This window comes from Larimichthys crocea, chromosome VII (assembly GCF_000972845.2).
Source record: "Larimichthys crocea isolate SSNF chromosome VII, L_crocea_2.0, whole genome shotgun sequence".
NCBI lineage: Eukaryota > Metazoa > Chordata > Actinopteri > Sciaenidae > Larimichthys > Larimichthys crocea.
In genome coordinates this window covers 24,898,440-24,924,332 of record NC_040017.1, presented here as the reverse complement: position 1 = coordinate 24,924,332, position 25,893 = coordinate 24,898,440, and the positions used below count along the sequence as shown (strand labels likewise).

At 40.8% G+C, this 25,893-nt stretch overlaps 3 protein-coding genes across 4 annotated transcripts; 1 reads left to right on the top strand and 2 right to left on the bottom strand.

Moving 5' to 3' along the window:
* Positions 1-497: 497 nt before the first annotated feature.
* treh (trehalase (brush-border membrane glycoprotein)) lies at positions 498-8,303 on the bottom strand. 2 transcript variants are annotated; one of them, XM_010739707.3, is made up of 15 exons: positions 8,103-8,303; positions 7,437-7,537; positions 7,199-7,346; positions 7,035-7,122; positions 6,107-6,207; positions 5,862-5,954; positions 5,586-5,702; positions 5,195-5,317; positions 5,069-5,118; positions 4,377-4,577; positions 4,052-4,269; positions 2,830-2,941; positions 1,558-1,670; positions 1,419-1,472; positions 498-1,156 (listed from the first exon to the last, which is right to left on the bottom strand). In XM_010739707.3, exons 1-15 carry the CDS (start codon positions 8,183-8,185, stop codon positions 1,019-1,021), a joined length of 1,740 nt encoding a protein of 579 aa, XP_010738009.2. In that variant the 5' UTR covers positions 8,186-8,303; the 3' UTR covers positions 498-1,018. The 2 variants fall into 2 exon arrangements, with proteins under 2 accessions (XP_010738009.2, XP_027135960.1); XM_027280159.1 differs by having other exon boundaries at positions 7,437-7,902; positions 8,103-8,235.
* Positions 8,304-9,868: 1,565 nt separating this feature from the next.
* Positions 9,869-19,438, bottom strand: ddx6 (DEAD (Asp-Glu-Ala-Asp) box helicase 6). Its single transcript, XM_010739705.3, has 14 exons — positions 19,293-19,438; positions 18,109-18,660; positions 17,959-18,022; positions 16,852-16,956; positions 16,439-16,568; positions 15,998-16,144; positions 15,781-15,875; positions 15,559-15,681; positions 15,336-15,464; positions 14,953-15,069; positions 14,530-14,593; positions 13,328-13,429; positions 13,059-13,238; positions 9,869-11,770 (listed from the first exon to the last, which is right to left on the bottom strand). The coding sequence occupies exons 2-13, from the start codon at positions 18,321-18,323 to the stop codon at positions 13,063-13,065; spliced, it is 1,467 nt and encodes a 488-aa protein (XP_010738007.2). The 5' UTR covers positions 18,324-18,660; positions 19,293-19,438; the 3' UTR covers positions 9,869-11,770; positions 13,059-13,062.
* Positions 19,439-22,889: 3,451 nt separating this feature from the next.
* cxcr5 (chemokine (C-X-C motif) receptor 5) lies at positions 22,890-25,836 on the top strand. Its single transcript, XM_010739703.3, has 2 exons — positions 22,890-23,120; positions 24,545-25,836. The coding sequence occupies exons 1-2, from the start codon at positions 23,088-23,090 to the stop codon at positions 25,595-25,597; spliced, it is 1,086 nt and encodes a 361-aa protein (XP_010738005.2). The 5' UTR covers positions 22,890-23,087; the 3' UTR covers positions 25,598-25,836.
* Positions 25,837-25,893: the final 57 nt, after the last annotated feature.

The following is a 25,893-nucleotide window of genomic DNA, read 5'->3' as shown; positions in this document are numbered from 1 at the left end:
GAGTCTGCCGTTCCCATGCTGGATTCAGATTACTCTCACATGCATCAGGGATTCAGACGAAAACAAAAGTGTAATTTTATCTCCCTGATATCAGCCTCACTGTTTATTGTTCACTCTCCTCACATCGTCTATGAAGTTACCGCTAATGCAAGCCAAAAAATCCTGCTGCTGCTGTTTAACATGAAAAACATTCAGCTTTAATTGGGGACGTAGCCACAGAAATTTGTCACCGTGGTGATATGTAATGTTACGATGGATGTTGTGTAATGTGCACTTAGTAGAAGTGTGTAGGAAGCCAAATAACACAATAGCAACATTTTGGTCATAGACTGGCCGTGACTGATGACCTAAATTTACATTTTAAATAAATTTGTGCTGACAGTTTGCAGGAATTCATCACTACATTATAATATATAACAAGTGATATTAATCCAGCAGTGGCTGACATGTAGATCTGGAATAAATGTGCCTCGAGTCAGATCGGCAAACAACATTAATGCATTCACTTCACATTTTATTTCTCACACGCTCCTTTATATTACAACTTCAGTTTGCAAACGAACGGAAGTCTTCAGAGGGAGTTAAGCTACTGTAAAGCAATAAACTTTTTAATTGAATTAGGTGAATAACTGTCTGTAGTGTCAGTTCAATATCTGGGACAAGTTAATGTTGTGATCTAAGCAGCAGTAAGCACTAACAGGCTGCATTACTGGAGAGAGTCCAGAAATGCCGACATGATCTGCATCTTCTGATATCGCCAGAGATCACTTAGCTGCGAGGAAAAATACTAAAATATTAATCGAAGGGATTCTTGGTTGTGATAAATCACATCCTGTTCCTTCTGCAAATAAAAGTGATCCTGATCGCACAGGGTGTAGAAAAACATCAGACCTCGTTAAATCACACAGACTTTAGTCTCATTTTTAAAGTCAATTTGTGTTTCTCTGAAGTCTGTCAGCGGGCCAGAGTGATAAAATTAAATCCAACCTCCAGGCCAGGCTCTTTTGTCACCTCAGTTTCACTGGAGTATGACAGCGACAAAGTTGAGCAGAGGCAGGAGGAGGCCAGAAGACAGACGTCCGCTTCCTGAGGTGAGTCTCGCCCCATACTGGTCCAGGAGCTGCAGGGCCACGCCATTGGTCCAGCCAAAACCCAGCTACAGAAAGGGCAGCACAGCGGAGCATGAGGGCTATTTTTATTTTCATTTGGCACAGAAAACGTGGGAAATAAAAAAAAAAACAAGTAATTGTGATGTGCTGATAGAAACGGGGAGAAAGAGAAAAGACGAGAGATTCAACAGGATAGAAAATTATACATAAAAAGATAGAGTGAGAGAATACATGTGCATCTGCAGAGCTCAGCATGAAATTACAAAGCCTGGTGTGACTGTAAGCACGTTAACACATGAGAGGAAATACCTGGACTTCATATTCTCCTCCACCGCCTGGTTTGCCATCTCCGTTCACATCGTACTGTCACGAGGGAAAAATGACACCTTGTGAGAGAGCTGCGTTATCAACACCAGCTCCCAAACACCGAAACTCTCAGATGAGTCACCTTCTCAAACATGGCGTCATACTTCTCGTATGCCAACCAGTTGGTCTTGATCCAACGCTGGGCCAAATCAAATGCTAGCTGTTTAGCATCGTCTGAAGGCAGCTTGGATAGACCTAAAAAAAAAAAAAAAAACATTAGACAGAGCTAACAAAGGCTTTAAACACGACAAAGTGAAATAATATTAGGTAAGTGACATGTTTTTAAATTGTGTTGGCTCTGTACTCCAGCAGATTGAATTTGAAATCAAACAATAACTGTGAGTTTTAATTGCTCTCAGTCTTAAGTATATTTGATGAAGTCATGGACCTTTTAAGGCGCGATTGCTGGGAATACACAGTCTCCCAGTATTAGAAGAAAGATTCAGCCGGACAGTGATCCCAATCTAATTAAGATTAAGCAACCAAAGAGCTTTTAGGGCGCTCCCTGATCATGTGTCACTTGCTAAAGACCGGACTAAAGGCAAAAAATCCTTTGAAATAAACGAGAAGTGAGGCTGGCTGCAGTACAAACCTGGCAGAGTATCACCAGGGCAGATGCCAAGTGTCTGCTGATGTCTGTGGGTGGGTTAGTTTTGAAGTCGAATAATAAATATGTTGGCCTTATGTAACTGGTTAGATTACTTTCCATTGCCTTTAACCTAGATATCCTGTGGAGTTTTTGACCGCTGTAATGGTCAAAACTTTGGAGCAATGTTTCTGATTTGATGTCATAAAATCTCTGAAGCTCGTGTGAACCGCAGACCTTGTTTCAGGACTAAAACCAAGAACCCATTAAAAAAATAAAAAACACTGACTTTGAGAAGAAGGAACCAGAACTCATTTCTGTGTTTTTTTGGACTCATCCTGCAGCGTTGTATGGTTTCACATTATTCCACTGATGTCAGAGAAATGCAGCAAAGACGGGGAAGAAGGCTGCTTGCAAACTAATGCGGATGAAAACAATGCCGTTTTAATTGGCTTTGCAAATGTTTTATGAGGGGAGGAAATGCATTCATCTCGTTTGCTAGATCTCAGAGATAACACACAATGAATAACACTCAACGTGTGCATAACTTCTGATTGTTTCCAAGAGAACTCCACAGGGCAACCTCGGATGTAACCATCCTGAAATTAAACCTGAAGGTCAGCCTCATTTCCAATCAGTGTGCTGGAGTGCAAGGCAGAGTGCATTCAGCACTACCCTACATCCTCTGTGCATTCTTAGAAATGATTATGCAAAGGCAACAAATCAGGAATTTTCTCATGGTGGCAGAACAATTCATTGCCTCCTTACCATCGATGAGCATGTGCTGCAGAGGAGGCCACGCGTTTGGATAGTCCCACTGCTGCCCAGATTCTCTCAGCGACGTTGGAACTCCATTGGGGTAATGGAGAGCGCCACTCCCCTGCACACACATGAGCAAAGCAAGAGCAACCATAAGAGCCTGCATCAATGAAAGCAGTGTAGTGTGTGTGCGCCATCTGCTGGAGCAAAGGAGCACAGTCCATAAGGAACATGTGGGGTTCAGATGGGGAAATAATATGAGCAACAGTCTCCTCCATCAACAGTCAAGAAGTATTTCAGCAAACTATTTCAAGTCCTGAAGTCATCGGTTCGTGTGGTCAAAAATAATTTAAAACTTGTATTGTTACTAATATTGCAGGATGAAGTTACACTGCAGGGACTGAGAACACATTTGTTATGATGTTAGCAGAGAATGTTTGTTCGGTGACCTCATTTAACAAACAAATGTCTCCTTTTTTTTGGTTTCACATTTTTGTTTTCTCAAAGGACGGCACGAGACAAAAATGATTTACAGAGCACAGAAATCTGCGGCAGCAGACCAAAACAACGCAATTTCATTTCAGTTAAAAGAGACAGCGGAGACTGGTTATACTGAGCAGCTGTGTGGGGACAAAAACCTGAACTGGATGAATATTTCATCTATAATGTTCAGTTTTTTTCACAGTCATAGAGGCGTTAATTCAATCGTCCGTTTTAACCGAGATCAGAGCGAGTGCTGGTGTTGTGCTGGACTGTTTCTGGTGTTCTGCCCTCCTCACCTTTCAGTGTAACACCATCCAACACAGCACCACCGTCAACATAACTGAATGAACACATTTCTGACAATGGCACAAAACCTGAACAGCATTAACTTCATGAAGTATTCATTCATGTAAGAGCTCCTCTATTGATTATATTACACGATTACACAGGTGTATCTAATGAAGTGGCAGATGAGTGCATTGTCTCACTTACCCCTGATGGTGCTGGACTGCAGCCACACACTTTTCTGTCTGACACTGAGCTGCTAGGTGAAGGTAATTGGTAATTTGGCTTTTTTTATTGGAGCTACTTTGTAGCTGAAAAGCTTTTATACAATGCTCAGATTATCTAAATCACTGTTTATGGGTGAAGGCAGAAACCAGACCTACAGCATGTGCAGAGATGTACTATTCTTCTTCCACGTTGTTTGTAAGCTGAAACTACTACGGACGCTACAATGTCCACCAACCTTCAGATACTGCACTGCCTTCTCTCCCATCTCAGGCCGAGAATAGCACTGTGCCCAAACAGGTGCCAGGTTGGAGGGGTAAAACTCAAAGTGTTTGGAGTGCGTCACCAGGTTGTAGTCAAACCAGGCTCCCCTCTCAGCATCCCACAGCACAGACTCTATCGCCTCCAGTCTGCGAGCTGCAGCCCGCTCATACGGGGCGGCTGAGTCACCATCACCTGTCAGGAGACAGCACATCACCGTTATGTAACACCGGTTAGAAGCTAAAAAACAGTGTGCGGGCAGACATTAGTTCCAAGGTCAAGAGCTGCTAATGCACTCTCACCCAGCGTCCTGTGAAATAAAGCGAGAGCCTTCTCGTTCAGACACAGCAGAGCGTTGAGGTCAACGGGCAGGATCTGACTGGTTCGGGTCTCTTTGAGGGTGTCGTTGTTGTTGCCGTCACCATCTATATACCAGCGGGATGTGAAGTCCCAGCCAGACTCTGCTCCCGTTTTCAGATCCATCCACAGCTGCTCCTTACGCTCTGAGGGCACGAAAAAGAAAATCACTGGCAGAGTCACAACAAATCAGCGTCTAGAATGTAGCACTCGTGGAATAAAGTTAAAAGCGCAGCTTCTGATTAACATGTTTGTTTCAGTTTTTAAAAGCTCTAAACAGCTTCATAACCACCCAGTAACCTGAATATGTGTCTGAAATCAAAAACATAAAAATGAAAGTAAACACATTTTTCCATCTAATAGATTTTTCTGAAAGTCGTGGTCAAATTGTTCAGCAGCGATGTCGAAAGAATGAATTTGTTTCACCTTAAATATTCATTAAAACACGGCGCTCAGGTATTTTCAGAACTAATTTGTTTTTGCACAGATGATCCTTGAATCCAGGGGAATATATATTCCACTTTTCTGCTCAGGAGCAATTATAAACTACACTACATTGATTTGTCCTGTCTCATGAAAGAAAATTACCATAGCAGGGAAATATTCCTCACGCTCAACTTACTAATAAGTCATTTACCTTCAGGGAGTCCTTCTGCCAATTCCAGATCATCTGTGTAGGATTCAGGCCTTAAAAAAAAGACAGTTAGTCTACAACACCTCTTAGACTTGTTTTAAATATTCACTTGATTTATTTCAGACCTACCTGGGCGACCCCACCTCCACGTGATATCGGTTCAGCACGTGCTCAGTCCCGTTGACTGTCACAGGCGTGGAACGGTTCTGCATCCAGAACCGGTACTCCTGCTCCAGCGCCGGTAAAGCTGCTCTGAAAGCGTGCATGTTCACACACAGACAGCAGGGAGTTATGTTTTAATCCAGACTGCTTTAATATAATTACATTCAAACTTTGGGGGTGTCATATTTTAATTAAGCGAGTTAAGAAAAATAAAACACCGGAGGCGCAGACAGACACGAGCACTGAGGTTTTGGTGTTTAATATGCTTTTTTTCTCTCTCTCTCTTCTGGAAGAGACACGAGGCAGCTGAGAAATGATGATGTGTCTGGCAGGACATCAGCTCAGGCCTAAATATCACCTGAGGAACTCTTTATCCCTGGTTGCTTGATAGTAGCTTTCCACCATTAGAGTGAGGAATGGAGGCTGACTGCGCCTTTCATAGTAAATCCGCCCACCATTTGGAACGAAGCCATATCTGTAGGAGTCATAGAAAAAATCCTTTATTCCATAAATCTTAAATCCCCCCCACCCAGAGAGCTCCATATCCAAAGTGTGCAACTGATTCAGAATGAGCCAGCTGAACTACCTGCAGCGAGCGAGTGCAATAAAAGATGAAAGGCGCCCTGAGACTCACCTGTTGACAAGGTAGAGGAAGTTTTGAATCATCCCGTAGGCCGTGTCTGTCATCTCTGACAGCAGGAGCCCGTTGATGACCCAGTAGGAGTCCCTGTTGGGCACAGAGCAGCTCGCGTCACTGTCTGCACATTGGCGCCCGGGTGGGGCTTCTCAGCAGAGACCCCTGGCTGAGTCTGGCTGTGATCTCTCCTCGCTCTGACCTCGTTCCAACTCTCTGAGAGACAGGCGTCATCATTCACTCACCAGTAGTAGAGTTCCCTGAAGCGTCCCCCCGGCACGATGACAGGATGTGGGGTGTATATCTGCGAGTAGAGCTCTGGGTGATCTTTAACATCGGCGCGGATCTGGTGGAGAAACCTTTTTTTTTTTTTTAAATGTTCCAATAACTTTAGTCACAGTTAGACATGTCGGTGCGTGCTCAGAAACACATTCTGCAACAGGAACATGTTGGAAAAACCTCATTAAGACTGCAACCAATTATCATTTTCATTATAGATGTTTAATATTCTATTTACTGTCAATGGAGACGAAAATACCATCAGAAATTCACATTAAAGGAACAATATGTAAGATATTTAATCAGAAAATGACCATGCTTCTGAGCTTCTTAACAACTTTGCCTCCCGGACTGTCTCATGGATTCCCGTAAGATTGTGTTGTGACAGAGATCCAGACCCACAGTGCATCATGGTAAGACATTGTAAACGTTATCGACACTACCTAGCTCTCACTGCAGGAGGCCGAGGCTGTTTTCTGGGACACAGTGCACCGTAGTGTTTGTATGGAGGAGTGGACAGCACGTATAAATTCATCATTATTTCCATCGAAAAGTTGAAATCATGTCACGTGATCAACAACATGCTTGTCTCTTAGAGACAGGGGTTGCTTTCTGGGGGGGAAGTGAGCCGTCCATAGGGAGGACAGACTGGGTCATAAAGACTTTTAGTTCTAAATTAGCTTTTTTTTTTCTAAAAAGCTGCCAAAAAAAACCCCACCTACTGTTTTAAATTTGCACTGCAGTACCAATTTTTAACCACTAGATATCACTGTTACAAGAAAGGTTACATATTGCTCCTTTAAAGAAACAAACCTGTGAATCTGGGACTGAATCACCAAACATTTGGTTTATTTATCATCAACTATTCATTTGACCTTTAGTCCTCATCCTCACCTTCCTGCCAAGAGACTTCCACAGCTCATGAATCTTCTCAGCCCAGTTACGCAGCTTATCATCTGCTATCCCTTCTAGGAACTTCGGCCTGGATACAAAAGTCAACTCATGTCAGCCAAACACAATTAGAGAGATGATCGTACTCTCTAACGAGCGGCTCTCACTTCTCATGCCATTCTGGCGGTGTCCATGACTCGAACTCCATCCCTGGTTTCTCAAAGTATGTAGTGAGGAACTCCTGCAGTTTGCCGGACGGCACAGTCGTGTTTGGCAATCCATGTGAGAGGTTGCGAAAAGCCGACAAAACAACATCTGCAGGAAAAGACAAGAAGCAAAAAAAAAAAAAAGGTGCCACATACTGGAAGTCATGAAAAAAAGCTGATCTACTGACTTTTGACTTACCAGGAGTTTCCCTCAGCTTCATGTCAACAAAGTACTTGTCATCCTCAAACACTTTAGCTGTCTGTACCTGATGCAAGACAGGCCCGGAGCAGTATATTTCACTGAAATCAATTTAAAGAGTTGTGAATTATTAAAGTTACGATAAAGGCCTTGTCTGTGTTACAGTACAACACACTTCATTCATCCTGTTACAGAGTCCTGCAGGGAGGTGATAAAACCATATCAGTCATCAAAATAAGCAGCAGGGGGCCAAAGGTCTGCTGACAACCTCATACACGCTAGAGGGGAATAATAAAAACAACAAATGTGTCTGTAAATGTGTGTCGGCGGTGGATTCAACATTTATAGGGAACAGGCCTTCCAGGATTTCAGCAGCAGAGAGCGGATCCCACAAACTTTTTGTTCAGCAAGAGAGAAACAGCTCAACGCTGCCAAGACAGACAGGTCAAACAAAATGAAGGGAATTCTATAAAAGGAGAAAAATTGTGAGTCACTTGACAAAAAAAATAAGTTATTGCAATATTACAGTTAGTTTTAAAGGAACTGCCTTGAGAGCAGAGGATCAGTTTTACAGGCGTAATGAATCAGAAGAGGCTTCAAAAACAGGAAGCAGTCTATAACGTACAAGAACGCTTTCAGGAGAAACACTCGGAGCATTTATCTCACCTGTCACAGGGCGGAGGGAAAGCACTCTGTACGGAGGTGAAAAGAGCCACAGATAAACCGCAAAGTACTACCAAGTTCTGCATGTTGAACTGTAAATTGAGGCGACACCAGAGTGCGAGTGAACCTGCGGTCTGAGGCCACGGTTTATTTTAAAGGCGTGACGTCGACACGCAGACTCCAGTGACATACTGACATCTAGCTTTGAAACTTGACTCTGCAGGGATGGTCAAGAACAAAAAAACAGCAAAAAAGCTTCAGACACAGTAAATTTCAGTGAGCTTTATTTTCAACAAAACTTTCAAAATCGTATCCAATAATATTGATGACATCCTTTAAACTTAACTTCATCGTAAAATTAGCTTCACTGAAAAAATCTGCCAATTAAAGAACGACCAAATTTCCATCAAAAAAAAAAAAAAAAGAAAAAATGAACTCAGGCTTTAAATTCTTCACTTAAATTTGGAGACTTTTTTTTTTTTTAAACAAGGTGTACTCCACATCAACGTTTCATTTGAAAGAACGAAAAAAAAAAATCCAAATTTAAGGGCAACTTTTTCTTTTATCAAACTTTTTTTTTTAATACCCATTTCCAAATCTTTGGATCTTTTTGATCATATGTCCTTGTTAAAGCTCAAAGGCTCCTCCCCACGTTATTGTACTGACGCATCACTTTTTGAAAAAGGAGTCCCTGACGGACCTCCTCTCGCATCCTCCTCGACGGTGAAGGGATTGGGACGGCCAAATTGTAACACAAGCTGTGTCGTCGTAAAATGTGTCGGGACCGTCGAGGGAGGATGGACGCGTGCGTCAGGGCAGCAAGAGCACAAATTTAAACCACCCCATGAATTTAAAACAAGACCTTAAAGAATGAGACAATTTAGTTACACGAAGCGTCCAATTAGTCACCCGATCTAGGGGCGAGATGCTCTTGTCTCAGTCTTTAAGGCTCCACAATGGCAGCCACTGGCAGTAAAGCCCCATCACATCCCATCCCTGAAGGATCGTTGATTTTAGCCGTGAAAGCAGCGTTCGCTGTGGCGGTTACTGCCAGTGGGCTGACAAGAAGCAGACAGCTGCCAAGCGTCTGCACGGTTAGATCCCAGTTCTCTCAACTAATGCTTGATTTAATTTTGATTTTTAATTTATTTTAAACGAATACAGCCCTCCCACCCAAACAACGAGCCGAAACAGCCGAATCAGATGTGCATCAGGAGCATTTGGGGGACGACAGCAGAACAGAGAGAGAACGGGGATCTCAGTCCTAACCAGTGAGAAATAAAACAGGAATCTTAAACTGATCTATAATAGATATCCTTTGTTTTGTTTTTTTAAGAGCTTAAATTAAATGTGCAATAATAATTCTCACTGATTAGAACCGTCGATAGAGCATCTCACCATAACAAAAAGGGGAAACCTTAATTTGCAAAAAGGTTTCAGCCGAGCCGAGCCGGAAAAACCTTCGTGCAAATTAAAAGGTTGTCATGTTGCATAAAAACGCAAAACTGTAACCCAAACCCAAAAATATCAAAAGCAATAAAAGGGCAGAGAAATAAGCCATAAACTCAGTCTGAAGTGCCCAAGGTCTTTTTTTAAACAAGCAGTCCGACTAATAGTAATTTGTAATCCTTCATGCCCATTCCCCCTCCGCGCCAATTTTTCTTTTTAATGAATGCTCTGCACCACCGTGCACTTCTCTCTCATTTGGCCATCATGAGTGTACAAAAAGCAGTGCAGTCAGTGTTATTGCATGAACTCATCTCTCTGTGTTTTTTTTAAGTGCAGCCCAACCTGCTCAGGTTGTTTTTTTTCCTTTTAGTGAGGCGTCTCTTATCGCGTTAGCCGCTTTTTTCCTTTTCTTTTCTTTTTTAAATAAAGCCGGCTAACTTTGCAACGCACAGAGGATGAATTCCTGCTACATTTTATATCAGATGGTTCATTTTTGATGCATTTGGGCGACATTCTTCAAAAAAAAAAATAAAAGGGGAGGGGGGGCATAAATCCACAGTTTCCTCCTCAACATTTGTGAAATAATGTAGCTGTGCTTAAAGGCCAACAACGTAACAGCTAATACCTCCCCCAGAAAACAAATTCTCTGCCAATTTCAGCTGCACTGCAGCGAGTAGTACTACTACATGATAGAATATTATTTTCTCTTCCAATAACAACACTCACTGTAACGGGAGATCTCAGAGAGTGTCTCAAGAGTCAGTTTCACAAGTTAAGGCTGGTGACAACAAAGAATTAATTACTCAAATGCACAAGCTTAACAAAGTCTGTCAGGACTGAACACTTGTTAACACTGGTAGCAGGAGAACACGGGCAACAATTTAAAGTAGCTCACTTTAAGTGCGGCTTCGGAGAATTGCACTCGCCATCAAATTTGGAGGGGCTAAAAAGATTATCAGTGATGTGAAAACTCCAAAGCCTCCAAAAAAAAGAAACATCTCATGCACAAGGTCATTTAAATGTTTTAGATTCTAATAAATTCTGCAATTCTTCTAAAATTATAAATAAATTCACAGGCCAATATTGCAGATTAAACAAACTGGCAATTAAGGAAAAACAGTCTCCAGTGCTAACTAAAGAGAAAAGAGGGGAGGGAGAGGGGGGGAGCTTTTCAGTTTGTCAGCCAGCCTTTTGAACTTGTCTAAAACAATCTTAAAATGAAGGTATATACACAAGGTGTAAAGGTGCAGCCCGCATGTCGGCTGCACGTCTCGCAGAATTAATTATGGCCATCCATAGGAAAGTGAAACACAGGACATAAGAAAAAAAAAAAAAAAAGAAGCGATCCCTACAATTAAACTCCACCGAAACAGGAATCCTCATGACTCATGGTGTTGAGAGGCTGCTTATTCGTTTTTAGTGTTTTGATGCTGAAGACAGAGGAAAGGGTCTGGGTCTTTTCTTTCTTTCTTTCTTTTCACAAGCAACTGGACAGTCTGGCTGTCTCTTGGAAAACATCCAGCATCTCTGTCCATGGAAAAATCCAAGTTTTGTCCTCATGGGTCAGCCAGACAGAAGTGCAGCTGAGCCAGCAAAAAGATCATTGAGACCGGCCTCCCCTCCTATTCATCTCCATTCCTTGCAAACAGATGACCAAAACAGAAAACAGTTATGAATTCACCCCACGTGATCGGACATTAAATTAGTGTGACAAATTTTCAATTAGGTGTACGTGAGAGTGTGTGTGTGTGCATGTGTGTGTTGTATGAAGTGAGCACGATGGCTGATAATGAAGGGTTATTACTTTAGAACGAGTTGAACTGCTTGTTAAGGCACTTGATACAAATTGGTTAAAACTTCCAAAATAAAACGTGGAGAATGGAGGGTGTCACGTAGCGGTCTGTTGGTGCTGGCTCTGCGTCATTGGTGGATATGAATCGTCGCGATGTGCATTGATATATATCTATATATTTTTCCTCAAACTTGGTCCCATGCTTTCCTCCCGGTGCTTACGTCTTCAGGGTGTGGTGGTGCAGCACAGAGCCCCAATAAAAGGGCGAATGAGTTCTTCCGAAACGCGTCCATCAAAATACACAATCCTTATGGTGGCATCCAAAAAAGGAAGACAGACAGAAACTGTACATAAAAAAAAAAAAATAAAAAAAACGAACTCCAAGAGGGGGGGGTGAAAAGGTACAAAGGGGAATGGAGGATGGACTGATCTGCAGAGAGAGAAGAGACATTAAATTAGACCAGGCTGTACTTACTATGCAACTCAAGCGCCATTTAAATTTATTCCTGCATTCTCATATCATTCAGGAGCCTTTCACTGTATGAAACTGATTTATTATATCCTGTCGGTTTTCTGTTTTATCCACCTCAGTGTGATGTGAAGTGCTCAATCATGACTGTAAGCCTTTTGCTCGTGAAGAATCTTGTTCCTCCTCTCTTTCGTAACACAGGGCAGTATACGAAACATTCAGCGGCTTTGGTCGGCATCGCAAAAATAACGTTGCCACTGGCGACTCTAACAAAGTTTACACTGCCAAAATTAAACTGGCCGAGTGGCACGCAAACCTGACAGGCCAAAGATGGCTGGTAAGAAACCTTGTGTTGTGTTTATAGTTCCCACATCACCAACAGAGTGAGGACTCTTCTCTAGTAAAAGGATCTAATTGGTCATGTGACTTTTAGAAGTCACATTATTTGAATAAATTCATTTAAGTTTTTAAATTGATTAGTTTTGACGCAGGACTTTCAGAGTCTTGAAAAATAAGATGTGACAATTAAAAAGGCTACATCTGTTTAATCAGCATTTAGGTAAATCAAAGTATAGTATTGAAGTCTGTATTGACAGATAATCAATATTAAAAATCTGTCTAGATTTTAGATTTGATTTACAGTTAGACACTTTATTGATCCTGAAGGAAATTCAAGCCGAGTGCTGAAATGACGACGGCCCTCCTGCAGCTGCTGGAGATTGAGTGTCTGGCTCAAGGACACTTCAGGTCAGACACTTTCTGCGGAGCGCCAACACGATCGCTCAAGTTGAAAAACTGCAGCCTGGTTATGGCGCGGTAACAACTGCATTAAAGTCCAGAGCAAATGAAAAGTGCCTTTTTAACCCTTTCAGGTCACATCCATGGTCATGATGTGCATCCATCTGCCTATCCTCTCCTGCTTCAACGTGTGTCGATGCCTCGATCTTTGCAGCATTAAAAAATTGGAGAATTTTAACTTGGCCGATCAGGACAAGCACCGTGTAGATAATGAGAGTAATGATAGTGGCTAAATTATCTAGTTGAGCCAGTAAATTACACAAATGAACCGGCATAACCAGTAAAAGCACGAGCACGTCAAAATGTAATGCCTGCCATCAGTCAGCATAATTATCAAATCTCTTATCCTGCTCGGTGTTACATCATCAAAAACACAGAACAGAGACGCGATTAAATAATTCTGGATTCATCCTGATAGACTTAAGTACCATCTGTGTGTGTGTGTACTTACTGGCTCATGGCTTGACTTCTTCACCACTCTCACTGTGGTACTCTGCCACATATAGGCTCTTGTCAATGATGCCAGGGATGGGTTTGATCTCTGTTCCAAGCTGCTCCTCAATCCCTTTCAGGTTGAAGCGATCATCGTAAGTGATGAGGTTGATGGCTAGACCCAAGTGTCCGAAGCGGCCTGGAAGAGAATAACAAAAAGGTTTAAATTACTGTTTGACCTCAAATAAATCTTTGTAAGAAGAGGCTGCACAGTTAACAGACTCTTACCAGATCTTCCAATGCGATGCAGGTACGTTTCTCCCAGCTTGGGAAAGTCAAAATTGATCACAACATTCACAGCTTGAATGTCAATTCCTCTTGTGAAGAGGTCTGAAGAAAACAAAGCATGAAATTAAAAAAATCATACATCTGGTGTACGACAAAACAAACCGTATTACAATCCAGTCAATATGAACTGAAACTAAAAAAACGTAAACAAGAACCGTTGTTTGCCACCGCTGTAACACAAAAAAAAAGTAAGTGAGGTGAGTCAAGACGCTGCCAAAGTATGTGTGGTTTATTTCAGTCATATATAAAGAGCGAGTTTCACTTTCAGTTCAGTTTAAACTCATCGTGGTAACAGGATGTTCCCAATATCAAAACAAGTGCCGACAGTGCGCTCAATGCAAACACGCCGTGTTCTCCTACAAGCGACTTGAGCTCATTGTGGTCGAACTATGGCAACACATTTGGCTCTAATCAGTGCAGCTAAACGTAATCGAAACGCTCCCATGGTTCTGTGACCTGGTGTGTAACTTCATTTTGCTGGTTTGCTGTGTAGCAACCGGATCTTGTTTAGATCTCAACTCAGCCTGGAGCCTTAAGTGCACGCCATCCTACGTGCATGTACTGCTACAACTCCTTTTGTCTCTGTGCTCTGTGGAGTTTTAATTTTAAAAGATTTACCCACTGGGCTATACTGGAGTGATGCAACAATCAGGCTCTGTTTTTCTTGATGTATCCACATTGTGCATACACACTTAAAAAAAAGGACTTGTTTGTTTGGCACCTTTCTAGTCTTCCGACCACTTTAAAGTTGTTGGAGTGGACTATGACTGGCCACTTGACTTAATGAGCTGCACTCGCTGCTGCGTTGGACTCGAGTCAGTAGCATTAGTTCAGCTCGGTGCTGATGTGTCATCGCATAACTTTTAAACAAGAACTCAAGTGAATGCTGAAGGGGAGGCCAATAAGCACTTTTTAAACTAGATAAACATTACATCTCTGGAAACTGACCGTGCGTTCAACAATCTGGGTCAGCTGTAATTTGTTTGGACAGGCTTTGAAGTCGGTCAATATTCAGATCATTTGAACTCCGAGGTCAGCGGTGGATTTTCAAAATCTGAGCAGGGTGCACGCTACGTGGAAAGCTCGAGCTGAGGCAGGACGAGTCTGGGGGTGATGGACGTGCATGTGGCTGTAGCACTTACCAGTGCAGACGAGATTCCTGCAGAGGCCGTTTCTGAAGTCGTGGAACACGCGGTTACGATGTTCCTGGAGCGCAGAACAGAGAACATTTAGACGCCACTGTTACACTGTCTGTTCTGTATCAGTTTATATTTACTCCTCAGTTTGTGCTGCTGCTTTTCCCCACTGTTGGAAAGAACTGTTAGTTCAATTGTTATTGTTCATGCTAAAGTACAGTCTAAGGCAAGCTGAAACAGAAATTGACAAACAAGGCACAAACTGAACACTCCAGAAATAGAGCACTGGAGTGAACTGTAGAAGCACAGGCTTCACCAACACAATGCACCACTTTAATGCACAGGGATAGTAACAGTAGCAGCTGTTCTGGCACCAGTGGATTTTGTTCTTCAAGCTTGTATTTCTGAGGCAGAACTTTTTGAGCTGACCTGTCTCATCTTGGCATGAATGTAGAAACATGAATAACCGAGCTGGGAGATCTTCTTGGCAAGGAGCTCCACTCTCTGAGAGGAGTTGCAGAAGATTATAGACTGGTTGATCTGGAGCTGGGGAAAAAAAAGAAAAAAAAACAAACAAACATCATAAATCCATGAAATCAATGTTTGAACTGTGAGCCAGGGCATTTGTTTTAAGTATGATAAAACATTAGTGTCAACGGCAATACGAAAGCGTTACACGGACTCAAAATACAGATCATGCAGCATTTTAGACAAAAATCTGGCTCGCAATGCAGCTATTTACATTGAAAGTTGACCTTTGCACTGTTTATGACGGAGTTAATTAAAACGCGATCATGACGTGCAACACTTACCCTGGAGAACAAGGTGTTAAGGCAATGAACCTTTTGCCTTTCAGTTACATAAGCATAATACTGAGTCACACCCTTCAGCGTAAGCTCCTCCATCAGGTTGATCTCATAGGGTTTCTGCAAGTGTGCATTCTGCAAAAACAAACAGGAGGTATGTTAAAGCTGTGCTACAGATTAAAGGAGATTGTTGAACAGCTGATAGGACATAGAATATGGAGGAAAGTACCATAAACTTCTGCACACTGAGAGGGAAGGTTGCAGAATAGAGCAGAATCTGCCTCTGTTTGGCCAGAAAACCCAGAATCTCCTCCATCATGACCACAAAATCCTGAGACAGGAGTTTGTCAGCCTGTCGGGCAGAGCGACATGAGTCAGGCGGTTTTAAAGTCTGTCACAATAGTTTATTTTAAAAAATAAAATAAGCCGAAAATAAAACCACTGAACTCACTTCATCCAGAACAATCATCTGCACTTGATTGACTTTGGCCACTCCTTTTTTAATGAGGTCTAAAATCCTCCCAGGAGTAGCGATGACCACATGTACTGCGAAACACAGACAGAAATGAATCCAAGCTGCTCAGAAAATCACATTAAATACCGACAGCGTGGCATTCTGAAGGTCTGACAACATGTAGAACCCTCCGATGACTAAAAACTTTGTTTACCCGTTTCGTCGAGTCTCATGATGTCATCACGTAGGTTGGTTCCACCCGTGGTTGCCATCACCTTCACTCCGCCCATGTGTTTGCTGACCTGGATACATATTTGGCTTACTTGCAGAGCCAGTTCTCTGGTGGGCACTATGACCAAAGCTGGAGCAACGGAAAGGCTCAGTGAGTGTTTGTGCATTTATAAAAAGACCTGAGCCTTGTTTAGGCGTTACATACAGTGGCAACAGAAAGACAAAAGAAATGACTATTTGAATATAATCAAACAGAAACAGCTGTGGGGAACAATTATTTTCAATGTGGATTCATCTTCAGGATAATCACTTTACCAACAGAGAAGCATGAAACCAGCTAATAGACAAACAATGGGTTAGTGTGACTGAAGTACCACAGAAATGTGGCTGTGAGTGATCAGCAGTGGTTGGTGTCGTCTCTCACCTTGTATGCAGTCCTTCTTCAGGTCAATGCGTTCAAGTAAGGGAATGAGGTAGGCTCCACTCTTTCCCGTGCCGTTCTTGGCTCTTGCCAAGATGTCCCTTCCTGACAGTGCAATGGGAATGCTTTCCTCCTGAGCAACAAGCAGAGTCAATACACAGAGTCAATACAACAGAGTCAGTGCATTTTGGTGAGTACTAAACTGTGTCTGAATAAGTGAGACATTTTGAGATCTAACCTCATTCTAAATCCTCACAAAGCTGATTTTAAAACAAACCTTCACAGTCAGAGTTAACCCTGAATTGTCAGTTCCATGACATGAAAACCCTTAAAACTCCTTTGTTACTGTCATAATGTGATACAGAGTTTCGTATCATTTTAATGTCGTTAAAGGGATTAAATCTGTGTGACTGTACCTGGATTGGAGATGGCTTTTCCCAGCCCATCTCAAAGATTCCCATGAGCAGCTCCCTCTTTAGGCAATAATCTTCAAACTCGTTGCCTTTAGTTGCAGTCACATCCTGTTATCATTGAAAAAATAAAGATTATAGATTAGCATTTGGTCCACAAGATGTAAACAGACTGGTTTGTAAACTGATTTAAGTCACTAAAAGAAACATTAAACTGCAGATTTTCTTCAAACCATCGACAATCAGCACCTCTGTTCTTATAAAGTAAAATGTGTAGAAGGTTTCTCTTCTAGCTTGAGCAGTTACACTGAAGACGAAAATCTTTATTACCATGAATGAGTGCAGCAGTGACATTATGACTATGCTGCAGGTATAATTACCACACATCACAATTTAAGCACCCAGGATCATTATACAGAATTCCTGCATAATGAGATTTTGTTAAAGTTTTGTCACTCGGTAATTTCCTTCATAAAAAATATCCAATAGTCAGATCTTAGCAGGTTTCGCTTGCATGACAAAGTCAGCAAAAATCACAGCATGGCTCGAGGTATGCTGGCTTCATATTCAGGAATGTATCCATTTCTAATTTATGAGTCATTTCTTATCCACCTTGTGTATATACAGCACAGGATCTTTTTAAAGTTAATATATCTTATCTCATGAAAGCAGACATGAATCACTGTCCTCAGAATGACGATGATGCCCCCTTTGGGTGAAAACAAGCCCTGTAAAAGTGGCACTATGCCTAAGAGCTGCTTTTACATGCATTGAAAAACAGCTGGTCTGCTTTAATGAAACGTTTCTCGTAACATTGGACAGAAAACAGAAAGACAGATGTCAGAAATATATATTTATATATAAGGTTTGATGCAGGCAGACTAAATTATCTTTATCTAGCAGTGCCAGACAAATTAAAAAGGGACTGTTTTCACCCAAAAGAGGGGCAGGTGCATGACTCAAGGGCAAAGTACTTGGATGGTCTGCTCTCATCTAAAGAAACATTAGATAAATTAAATAAAAGACTCAAGACTGACATAACGTAAAAGTCAAAAAGATCCACAGTATCCAACTTTCAGCTCAATAAAAAAGGGAGAAGCATCTTGTACCAACCGAAGTTTTCATCCTCATGTCTTTTGGGGGCAATTTCAAATTTTTCTTCCAGTCATCTCCAGGTCTGTGGAGGGGCACAGTTCACGTCAGTAACAGGGATATAACAAAAAAAACACAGGAAATGTGTTTCTAGAGTCGTATATAACTTACTTGATGACGGCGTTAGTCGTCGGGGCCGGCTGGGAACTGCCATTATTGATTGCGCCTTTCATCTGGTTAAGTTGCTGTTGTTGAGGGCCTCCTCCTCCTCCTCCGCCACCTCCTCCTCCACCTGGTGCTCCTGCCGGCTTCACCGAGCCCCTGAGCTGTCCATTCTGGTTGGACAAGCCCAAAATCACCGGGTTCTCCGTCCTGGCCGTACTCATGTTTACACAGCTTGTAGTTTCTGCAATGAAACCTCTTTTATGAGTCTCTGTTTTTTTTTAAAGTGCGTCCACTCCACCGGGGACCACTCTGAACTTAAGATCTGTCCTTTTCCCCCCTCACTCTTTCTCTGAGACTTCAAATAATTATCCAAATGTTAAATTGTTCAAATTTTGTCTCAGCAGGTTCCTTCAACGAGAAATGTTGACCCTCTTTCTCCAGATCAGAAAACTCATGAGCATGGTTTGTAGTGAATCAGGGCTTAGCATGGATGTTTTCTGCCATTGTCATCTGGCTTAAACAGCCACAACTGCGTCCTCCATTCAGCTTTATCCAACCCTGAAACAAAAGGACACAGTGTTAGCATTAATATAATAAAAATACATAACATAATAATTGCCTGGAGCTCATTCAAAGAGAGGTGAGTCGACATTTAACAAGCTGACAGCTGGCCTGTCGTCAAAACTTAGCCGACTCAGCAGTGCGCTGATATTTAAAGTTATTTGCTACAATGTGCAGATTTATGGACAAGTCATGTCTGTCATTAGTTCATCTGAGACCTCTAGTTGATGAATGTTTAAACACAAAACCGACCTGAAGCGTTTTCTCCCCGTTTTTAAATCAAACTAACCAAAGCTAGCCTCCTGCTAGCCGCCTGTGCTAACTAGCACTAGCGTGCTAATGTCGGGTCATTTAACGTCCAAGATGCCGGATTCAAACTATTTATTTATTTTAAAAAACAGCCTGCTTTCTGGTCAGATTAGTCCAAATGCAAAACATCTTCTCCCAACAACATTTAAACACCTCCTGGTTAAATACCGTGCCGTGCGAGGTGTGCTAACGCGGCTAACAAACCGGCTAACGACGGACGAAATCACGTTAAAACGCAGATTTAGAAAAGTCGCCACGTATTTAAATAACATCTAATTAAAAGCTGTCCACAAGCAGAACCCGTCCGGCGGTGTGTTTACCTTGAATACCTGGATTAACCGGGTCCCTGTGCGGTGTTTGTGAGCTGTACTCTGTGTGTGTGTGTTTTTTTTTTTTAGCTGACTACGAAACAGTCTTCTTGTCAACCAACCGTTCAAGATGGCTCCCACTCCTATTTGAACCCGCCCCCGTCCAAACTGATCAGCTGATTCCGTTTCAAATCAAGGGTTCACCCTCATGTGTGTTTAAAAAGCAGGATTATACCGGGTTTTAACTCATATAGATAGTGTGTGTGTCCTGTTTTTTACATGTCCCTTAGTTGGCCTCTGATTTACTGAGTTAGAGCTCCTCGAGGAGCCTTTTCTCTGTAACCCTACTGTGTGTTGCACTGTTAAAACGCTCCTTCTTGTACAAGAATAATAAATTCAACTTAAACTTCTTATTCAAGGGTTCCTCTTTTAAAAAAAAATCCTGTAACAAGATGTAACACTTTTACATGTCTTGCATACTTCCCTTAGTTAGCCTGTGATTTACTGAGTTAGAGCTCCTCGAGGAGCCTTTTCTCTGTAACCCTACTGTGTGTTGCACTGTTAAAACGCTCCCTCTTGTACAAGAATAATAAATTCAACTTAAACTTCTTATTCAAGGGTTCCTCTTTTTTTAAAAAAATCCTGTAACAAGATGTAACACTTTTACATGTCTTGCATACTTCCCTTAGTTGGCCTGTGATTTACTGAGTTAGAGCTCCTCGAGGAGCCTTTTCTCTGTAACCCTACTGTGTGTTGCACTTGTTAAAACGCTCCTTCTTGTACAAGAATAATAAATTCAACTTAAACTTCGATACTTTGAATCCATTCCTCCTTATTCAAGGGTTCCTCTTTAAAAAAAATTCCTGTAACACTTTTACATATCTTGCATACTTCCCTTAGTTGGCCTGTGATTTACTAAAGCTGGCAGGGAGAGACAATTATGAATTAGTGGTACAAGGACAAGAGAGACAAGCTAGGGAAAGACCATGTGGATATAAAATATAGTGCTCATTTCTGAGCAGTAAAGGAATGTTATGATGTTATCTGTATCAGGTGAAAGGTGTCCGAGACAGCCCATTTTTGAACAATGTATAAGAACCAACTGTTAGAGCTCCTCGAGGAGCCTTTTCTCTGTAACCCTACTGTGTGTTGCACTGTTAAAACGCTACTTCTTGTACAAGAATAATAAACTTCGATACTTTGAATCCATTCCTCCTTATTCAAGGGTTCCTCTTTAAAAAAAAAAAAATCCTGTAACAAGATGTAACACTTTTACATGTCTTGCATACTTCCCTTAGTTGGCCTGTGATTCACTGAGACTGGCAGGGGGAGACAATTATAAATTAGTAGTACAAGGACAAGAGAGACAGGCTAGGGGAGGACCGTGTGGATATAAAATATATTATAGTGCTCATTTCTGAGCAGTAAAGGAATGTGATGATGTTATTTGTATCAGGTGAAAAGTGTCCGAGACAGCCCATTTTTGAACAATGTATAAGAAACTGTTAGAGCTCCTCGAGGAGCTTTTTCTCTGTAACCCTACTGTGTGAGGTACTTGTTAAAACGCTCCTTCTTGTACAAAAATAATAAATTCAACTTAAACCTCGATACTTTGAATCCAGTCCTCCTTATTCAAGAGTTTAAAAAATCCCGTAACAAGATGTAACACTTTTACACTATTTTAAGTCACTTTATTCACAACACTGAATCCAATGAGCCTGCAGTGTGTCTTCTCTTTGACTCTCTCTACATCAGGAGTCTTGGATGAGACTTTGCTATAATAATTTTATATTTATTTAATTCACCTGTTTATATACTGGATTATTAGCCTATATATATATATTATATTATTATTATTATTATTTTATTATTATTATTATTTATTTATTTTTTTTTCAACACAGAAACTTCACTACTTATTCACAAATGGCCCAATTCACCAACTTGCAATACTTGCAAACCGAACTTGCACTGTGCAAGCAACTGTAAATTTTCATTTGATAGACCTGTGTACTGTAATATAATATAAACTGATAATTCTGTTTTCACTGTGCCATATTGCCACACGGATGTCTTTTAGCTTGTTATATTTTTAGATTTGTATATTTTTATTTTTATTTTACTTCTTTTTTTTTTACTTATATTTTATATTTCATGTTTATGCTGTCTGGGATAAGAGGGAAATTTCAATACTCTGTATGTCCTGTACATATAGCAATTAACAATATTTTGCAATTGACAATAAAGTTGATTTCACTTGGACTTGACTTGATTCATATTTTGTAAATACATTTTGTCAAATGTAGCCTTTTATTGCACATTAATGCTTTCGGTTTACTCAATTTAATTTTGTTTTGTTTTTTCATTTTTTAATTCTCACAAATTATTTTGGTGAAAATTGTCAATTATTTTGACAAAAATTGGTGGACTCCCTGCAGTACCTCTGCAGACCCCCTAGGGGTCACGGACCCCTGGTTGAAGACCCCTGCTCTACATTCATCTATTTTTCCAAACATGAGTCTTCTCTGCTCAAGATTAATGTGACATGCAGCTCAGTAAACAAACAACACAAAAACATTTTAATACTGCCTCTGACTCTGATCACCTGTCAAAGTAGTGCACTTTACCAAAGCTATGTTGTGTTTATTTTTTCCTACGGAAAGTTTTTTTTATAGAACTCAACTGTTCAAACTATATTAAGGCTTGAAGTCTGTGTAAAGGCAATTCTAAGATTTCTTTCAAAACACATTAAATATGTTGGAAAACAGTTGCTAAAGACGTGAAAAGACTTTGAACGATATATTACTGAAATGTGGAGTTAGATGTTAAAACAGTTTTCAGTCCAGGATTTTGTGGGTGGTCCTAAAGGGTGGCCCTGATGACACGCTGAGGCCACCCTGAGCTTACCCCTGCACCCCGAGCAGAGAGACAGAGATGAATCAATCAGTCTCAATCAGAGTGTTTCAAGGTTAGTCGTGATTTTCTGAACTCATCTGACACATTTCAGTCACTTCAAAATCGCTGCATGACTGCTCACATGTGTGGGCGTGGCTTCACGTGCCCCCACAGTCCTGGAGCTGAGAATACTGCTCATTTTTATCAGATTTTGACACCTAATTTCATAAACTTGTGGATATTTTTAATGATTCAAATTTTCTTCTTTGGTCTGACAAACTCAAAACACATATTTATTCTTACTTTCTTCTTTGGTCTGACAAACTCAAAACACATATTTATTCTTACTTCACACAGACTTTAAAGTTATGCAGAATTAATTATCCACGATGATCCACATCTTTGCTGATATTTAGATTAGCCGGGTGGCAGAAGAAACAGTAGATCCAACATGGCGAGGTGAGTGTGCTGAATGTTCAATCAGCAACACAGTAGTGATGCCAGTAACAAAGCTGGAGGCTGTTTACGGCAATAGCACACAAACATATACTCATTTTCAAATGTTGATTGGATGTTGTATTCAGATTTGTGTAAGATTTGTTCAGATGTGTTCCAAAAACACAAAACAAATCAATCAGTTTAACTGTCTCTTGCTTGTAAAAAGTTAGAATAAACTGTGAGATACAGTTACTTATACCTGCATCACTGCTCATGCATGCTGACTTTATAAGATCTGAGCTAACTCTTGTGACCATTTTGACTTCACGTGTCTACCGAACACACCGCCCACACACAGAAAAATCAGTGAAGCAAATACAGAAGAACTAGCACAAAAAGGAAGCACAGGCACATCTCTCTCTCTCTCTCTACAGCAGCAGTAACTATATATTGAAGTGACCAAGACTCATCTTGATGGCTGTTACAATCACCTTCTCAGGTTATGAGGTAAGACATGATTTCTTAGTATTTCTTAGAGGTCCCCCAGAAGATCTTTGTTCATAGTTGTGAGTGCATATAGCGGGTCTGTTCTGCTCTAAAATTCATTTAAATGTTCAAATGTGTTTGTGAAATTTCTATAACCTAAAGATTTGGTGTCATAGTAAGAAACAGGTTAAACCTAACTTTGATTTAGTCTGTAATTAAATGTCTTTTAACTGGTGGTCGACACCTTCCTACTTTTTAAGACAGTATTACATAACTCCTTCACATAATCGAAGCCTCAGCTGCAGCATCTGGCAGAAAGAAATCTTAAAGTAACAATCAACATGTAAGCTGCCTCCAGTGATTCAAATTCAACTGCATGACTTTTTAAAATTGTTGCAGTAAGTAAGAAAGTGGAGAAATATAATTCATAAACTATATCAGCTTCAATTACTGAACCGTAAACAATGCACCAAACACATTAGAGCTTGTTTCCTGTTGAGTCATTACAGAAATAAGGGGGTGAGCCGCTGTAATCACGGCCGTTTAGTTGTGACAGTAACACTGTAGGCTGATTTATTCCATTTTTCACAGGTTTCAGACTTCAGCTTGTTATTTAATTACTGATGAAGAAGGTAACAATAATGTCATTTAACAGAACACTGATGTAATTATAACAGATTATTACTGCACAGCATATTATCTGTCTGATGATCTACATTGCTTGTAATATCAATCAACTTAATTTTTGTAATTTAAGGAAATGACAATATGAAATTTAGTTAAACCATTGTTACAAATTTAAACTAATAACACAGACAGCAATGATTAAGAATCATGTCTAAATTCTAATTGTTTTTATAGTTTAGAACTTTAATTTAATTTGATTTTATCAAACAGAACTTTCTACTTAAAAGAAGGGAACCTGATGTATAAGAAAAGTGTCTGGATCATATTTAATTATAATAAATTATTTACTTCTGTCTGATGCAAAGATACTCTTTTTTTTTAGACACTTTATCAAATGGGAATTTAGGAAGACCTTCACTTACTGAACCAGTTGTTTTTGTGCCAGCTGGTCCTTAAAGTTCAGGTTCTAATAGCAGATATAATATTAACTTGGATGTTCATTGGGGGGGAAACGTCAACGTCTTATTATACAGCCACATAAGATGTTATGTCATGTATTACCCCAAATGTCATTACTGTAAAGGGGAAGTGAAAAAATCTGGTATTCTGCCTTTCCGGCAAAACATCTTGAAATAGAAGGCTGTAGGAAAGAATTATTCATTCTTAGGTAATGACTAATTTTTCATTATAAATAACTATTAGAATTTAACCAAAGTTAATCAAGTGTACAATTGTGTGTTATTCCACAGCACAGAAAGTGATCTTTAAACTGTGATGAGGTGATTAAAATGGATGTTTATGTTCATATTTTACTGCAGGACTACGCATACAACGAGACGTACTCCGATTATGGAAGCGATAATTACTGCGGTGATGAAGAGAAGGGCCTGCAGACCTTCCATGCCATGTTCCAAACCGTGCTTTACAGCTTGATCTTTCTGGTGGGCGTTGCAGGGAACGGCCTGATGATAACGGTTCTCCTGAGACGTCGGCGCCTCCTGCGCATCACCGAGATCTACCTACTGCACCTTGCCCTGGCAGACCTCATGCTCCTTTTTACATTTCCCTTTGATGTAGTTGAGAACGCCACTGGTTGGGTGTTTGGAAACTTCCTCTGCAAGCTGACGGGCCTGGTGAAGCAGCTTAACCTCCTCTGTGGGAGTTTCCTGCTTGCTTGCATTGGGTTCGATCGGTATTTGGCAATTGTTCATGCGATTACTAGCATGCAAAGTCGACGCCCAAGAACAGTGCACCTAACGTGCATTTCCTTATGGGTGCTCTGCATGGCTTTATCCTCACCCAATGTTATTTTTCTGTCCGTTATAGAGCAAGCCCCAAACACATCTGTGTATACCTGTTACTTTCATCAGTTTGGCATTCATGCAAACAACTGGCTTTTGACCGTTCGAGTCTTTGATCATATGTGCTTTTTCCTACCTCTGGCTGCAATGAGTTATTGTTACACAGCAGTGGTGGTTACTCTGTTCAAGAGTCAGAAAAGCCAAGCAAAGCAAGGCGCAATTCGACTGGCTTTACTCGTCACTCTGGTCTTTTTTTTCTGTTGGCTACCATATAATATCACCTTACTGATAAAAACTTTGGTAGACCTGCAGGTTATAATACCTAAAACCTGCAAGTTTCAGCTCTCACTGCAACCAGTCATAGATGTGACAAAGAGCCTGGGATTCTCACACTGCTGTCTGAACCCTTTCTTATATGCCTTTGTCGGGGTGCGGTTTCGCAATGAGTTAATACAGTTGCTTTGTAAACTTGGGTGCAGCCGTGTTTGCATGCCCTTCATCAGAGCTCAGGGTCTCAGTCGCCCATCCATTTCTGACGTAGCAACAACCACCAGCATCGTCCTCATGTAATAAACTCTTATACAATGTCAGCTGTAATTAAAATGCTTCTTTTCTACAGTATTTTGTTTGTAATGATGGAACGCGTTATTTTATCTAACAATATATTACCCATTGCTACTTTGAATGCATTTAAAAGATGTTTTATTTACCCAGTCAAGAAAAAAATGTTACTGTTGGCTGAAATCTGCTTTTGCATGTATTTTATCTGCTACTAATTGAATTTAATAAAGATTTCATATATACAGCAACCGTGTCCCCGTGTCAGTGTTATCAAACATTAATTGACAACACAATAACCAAAACTA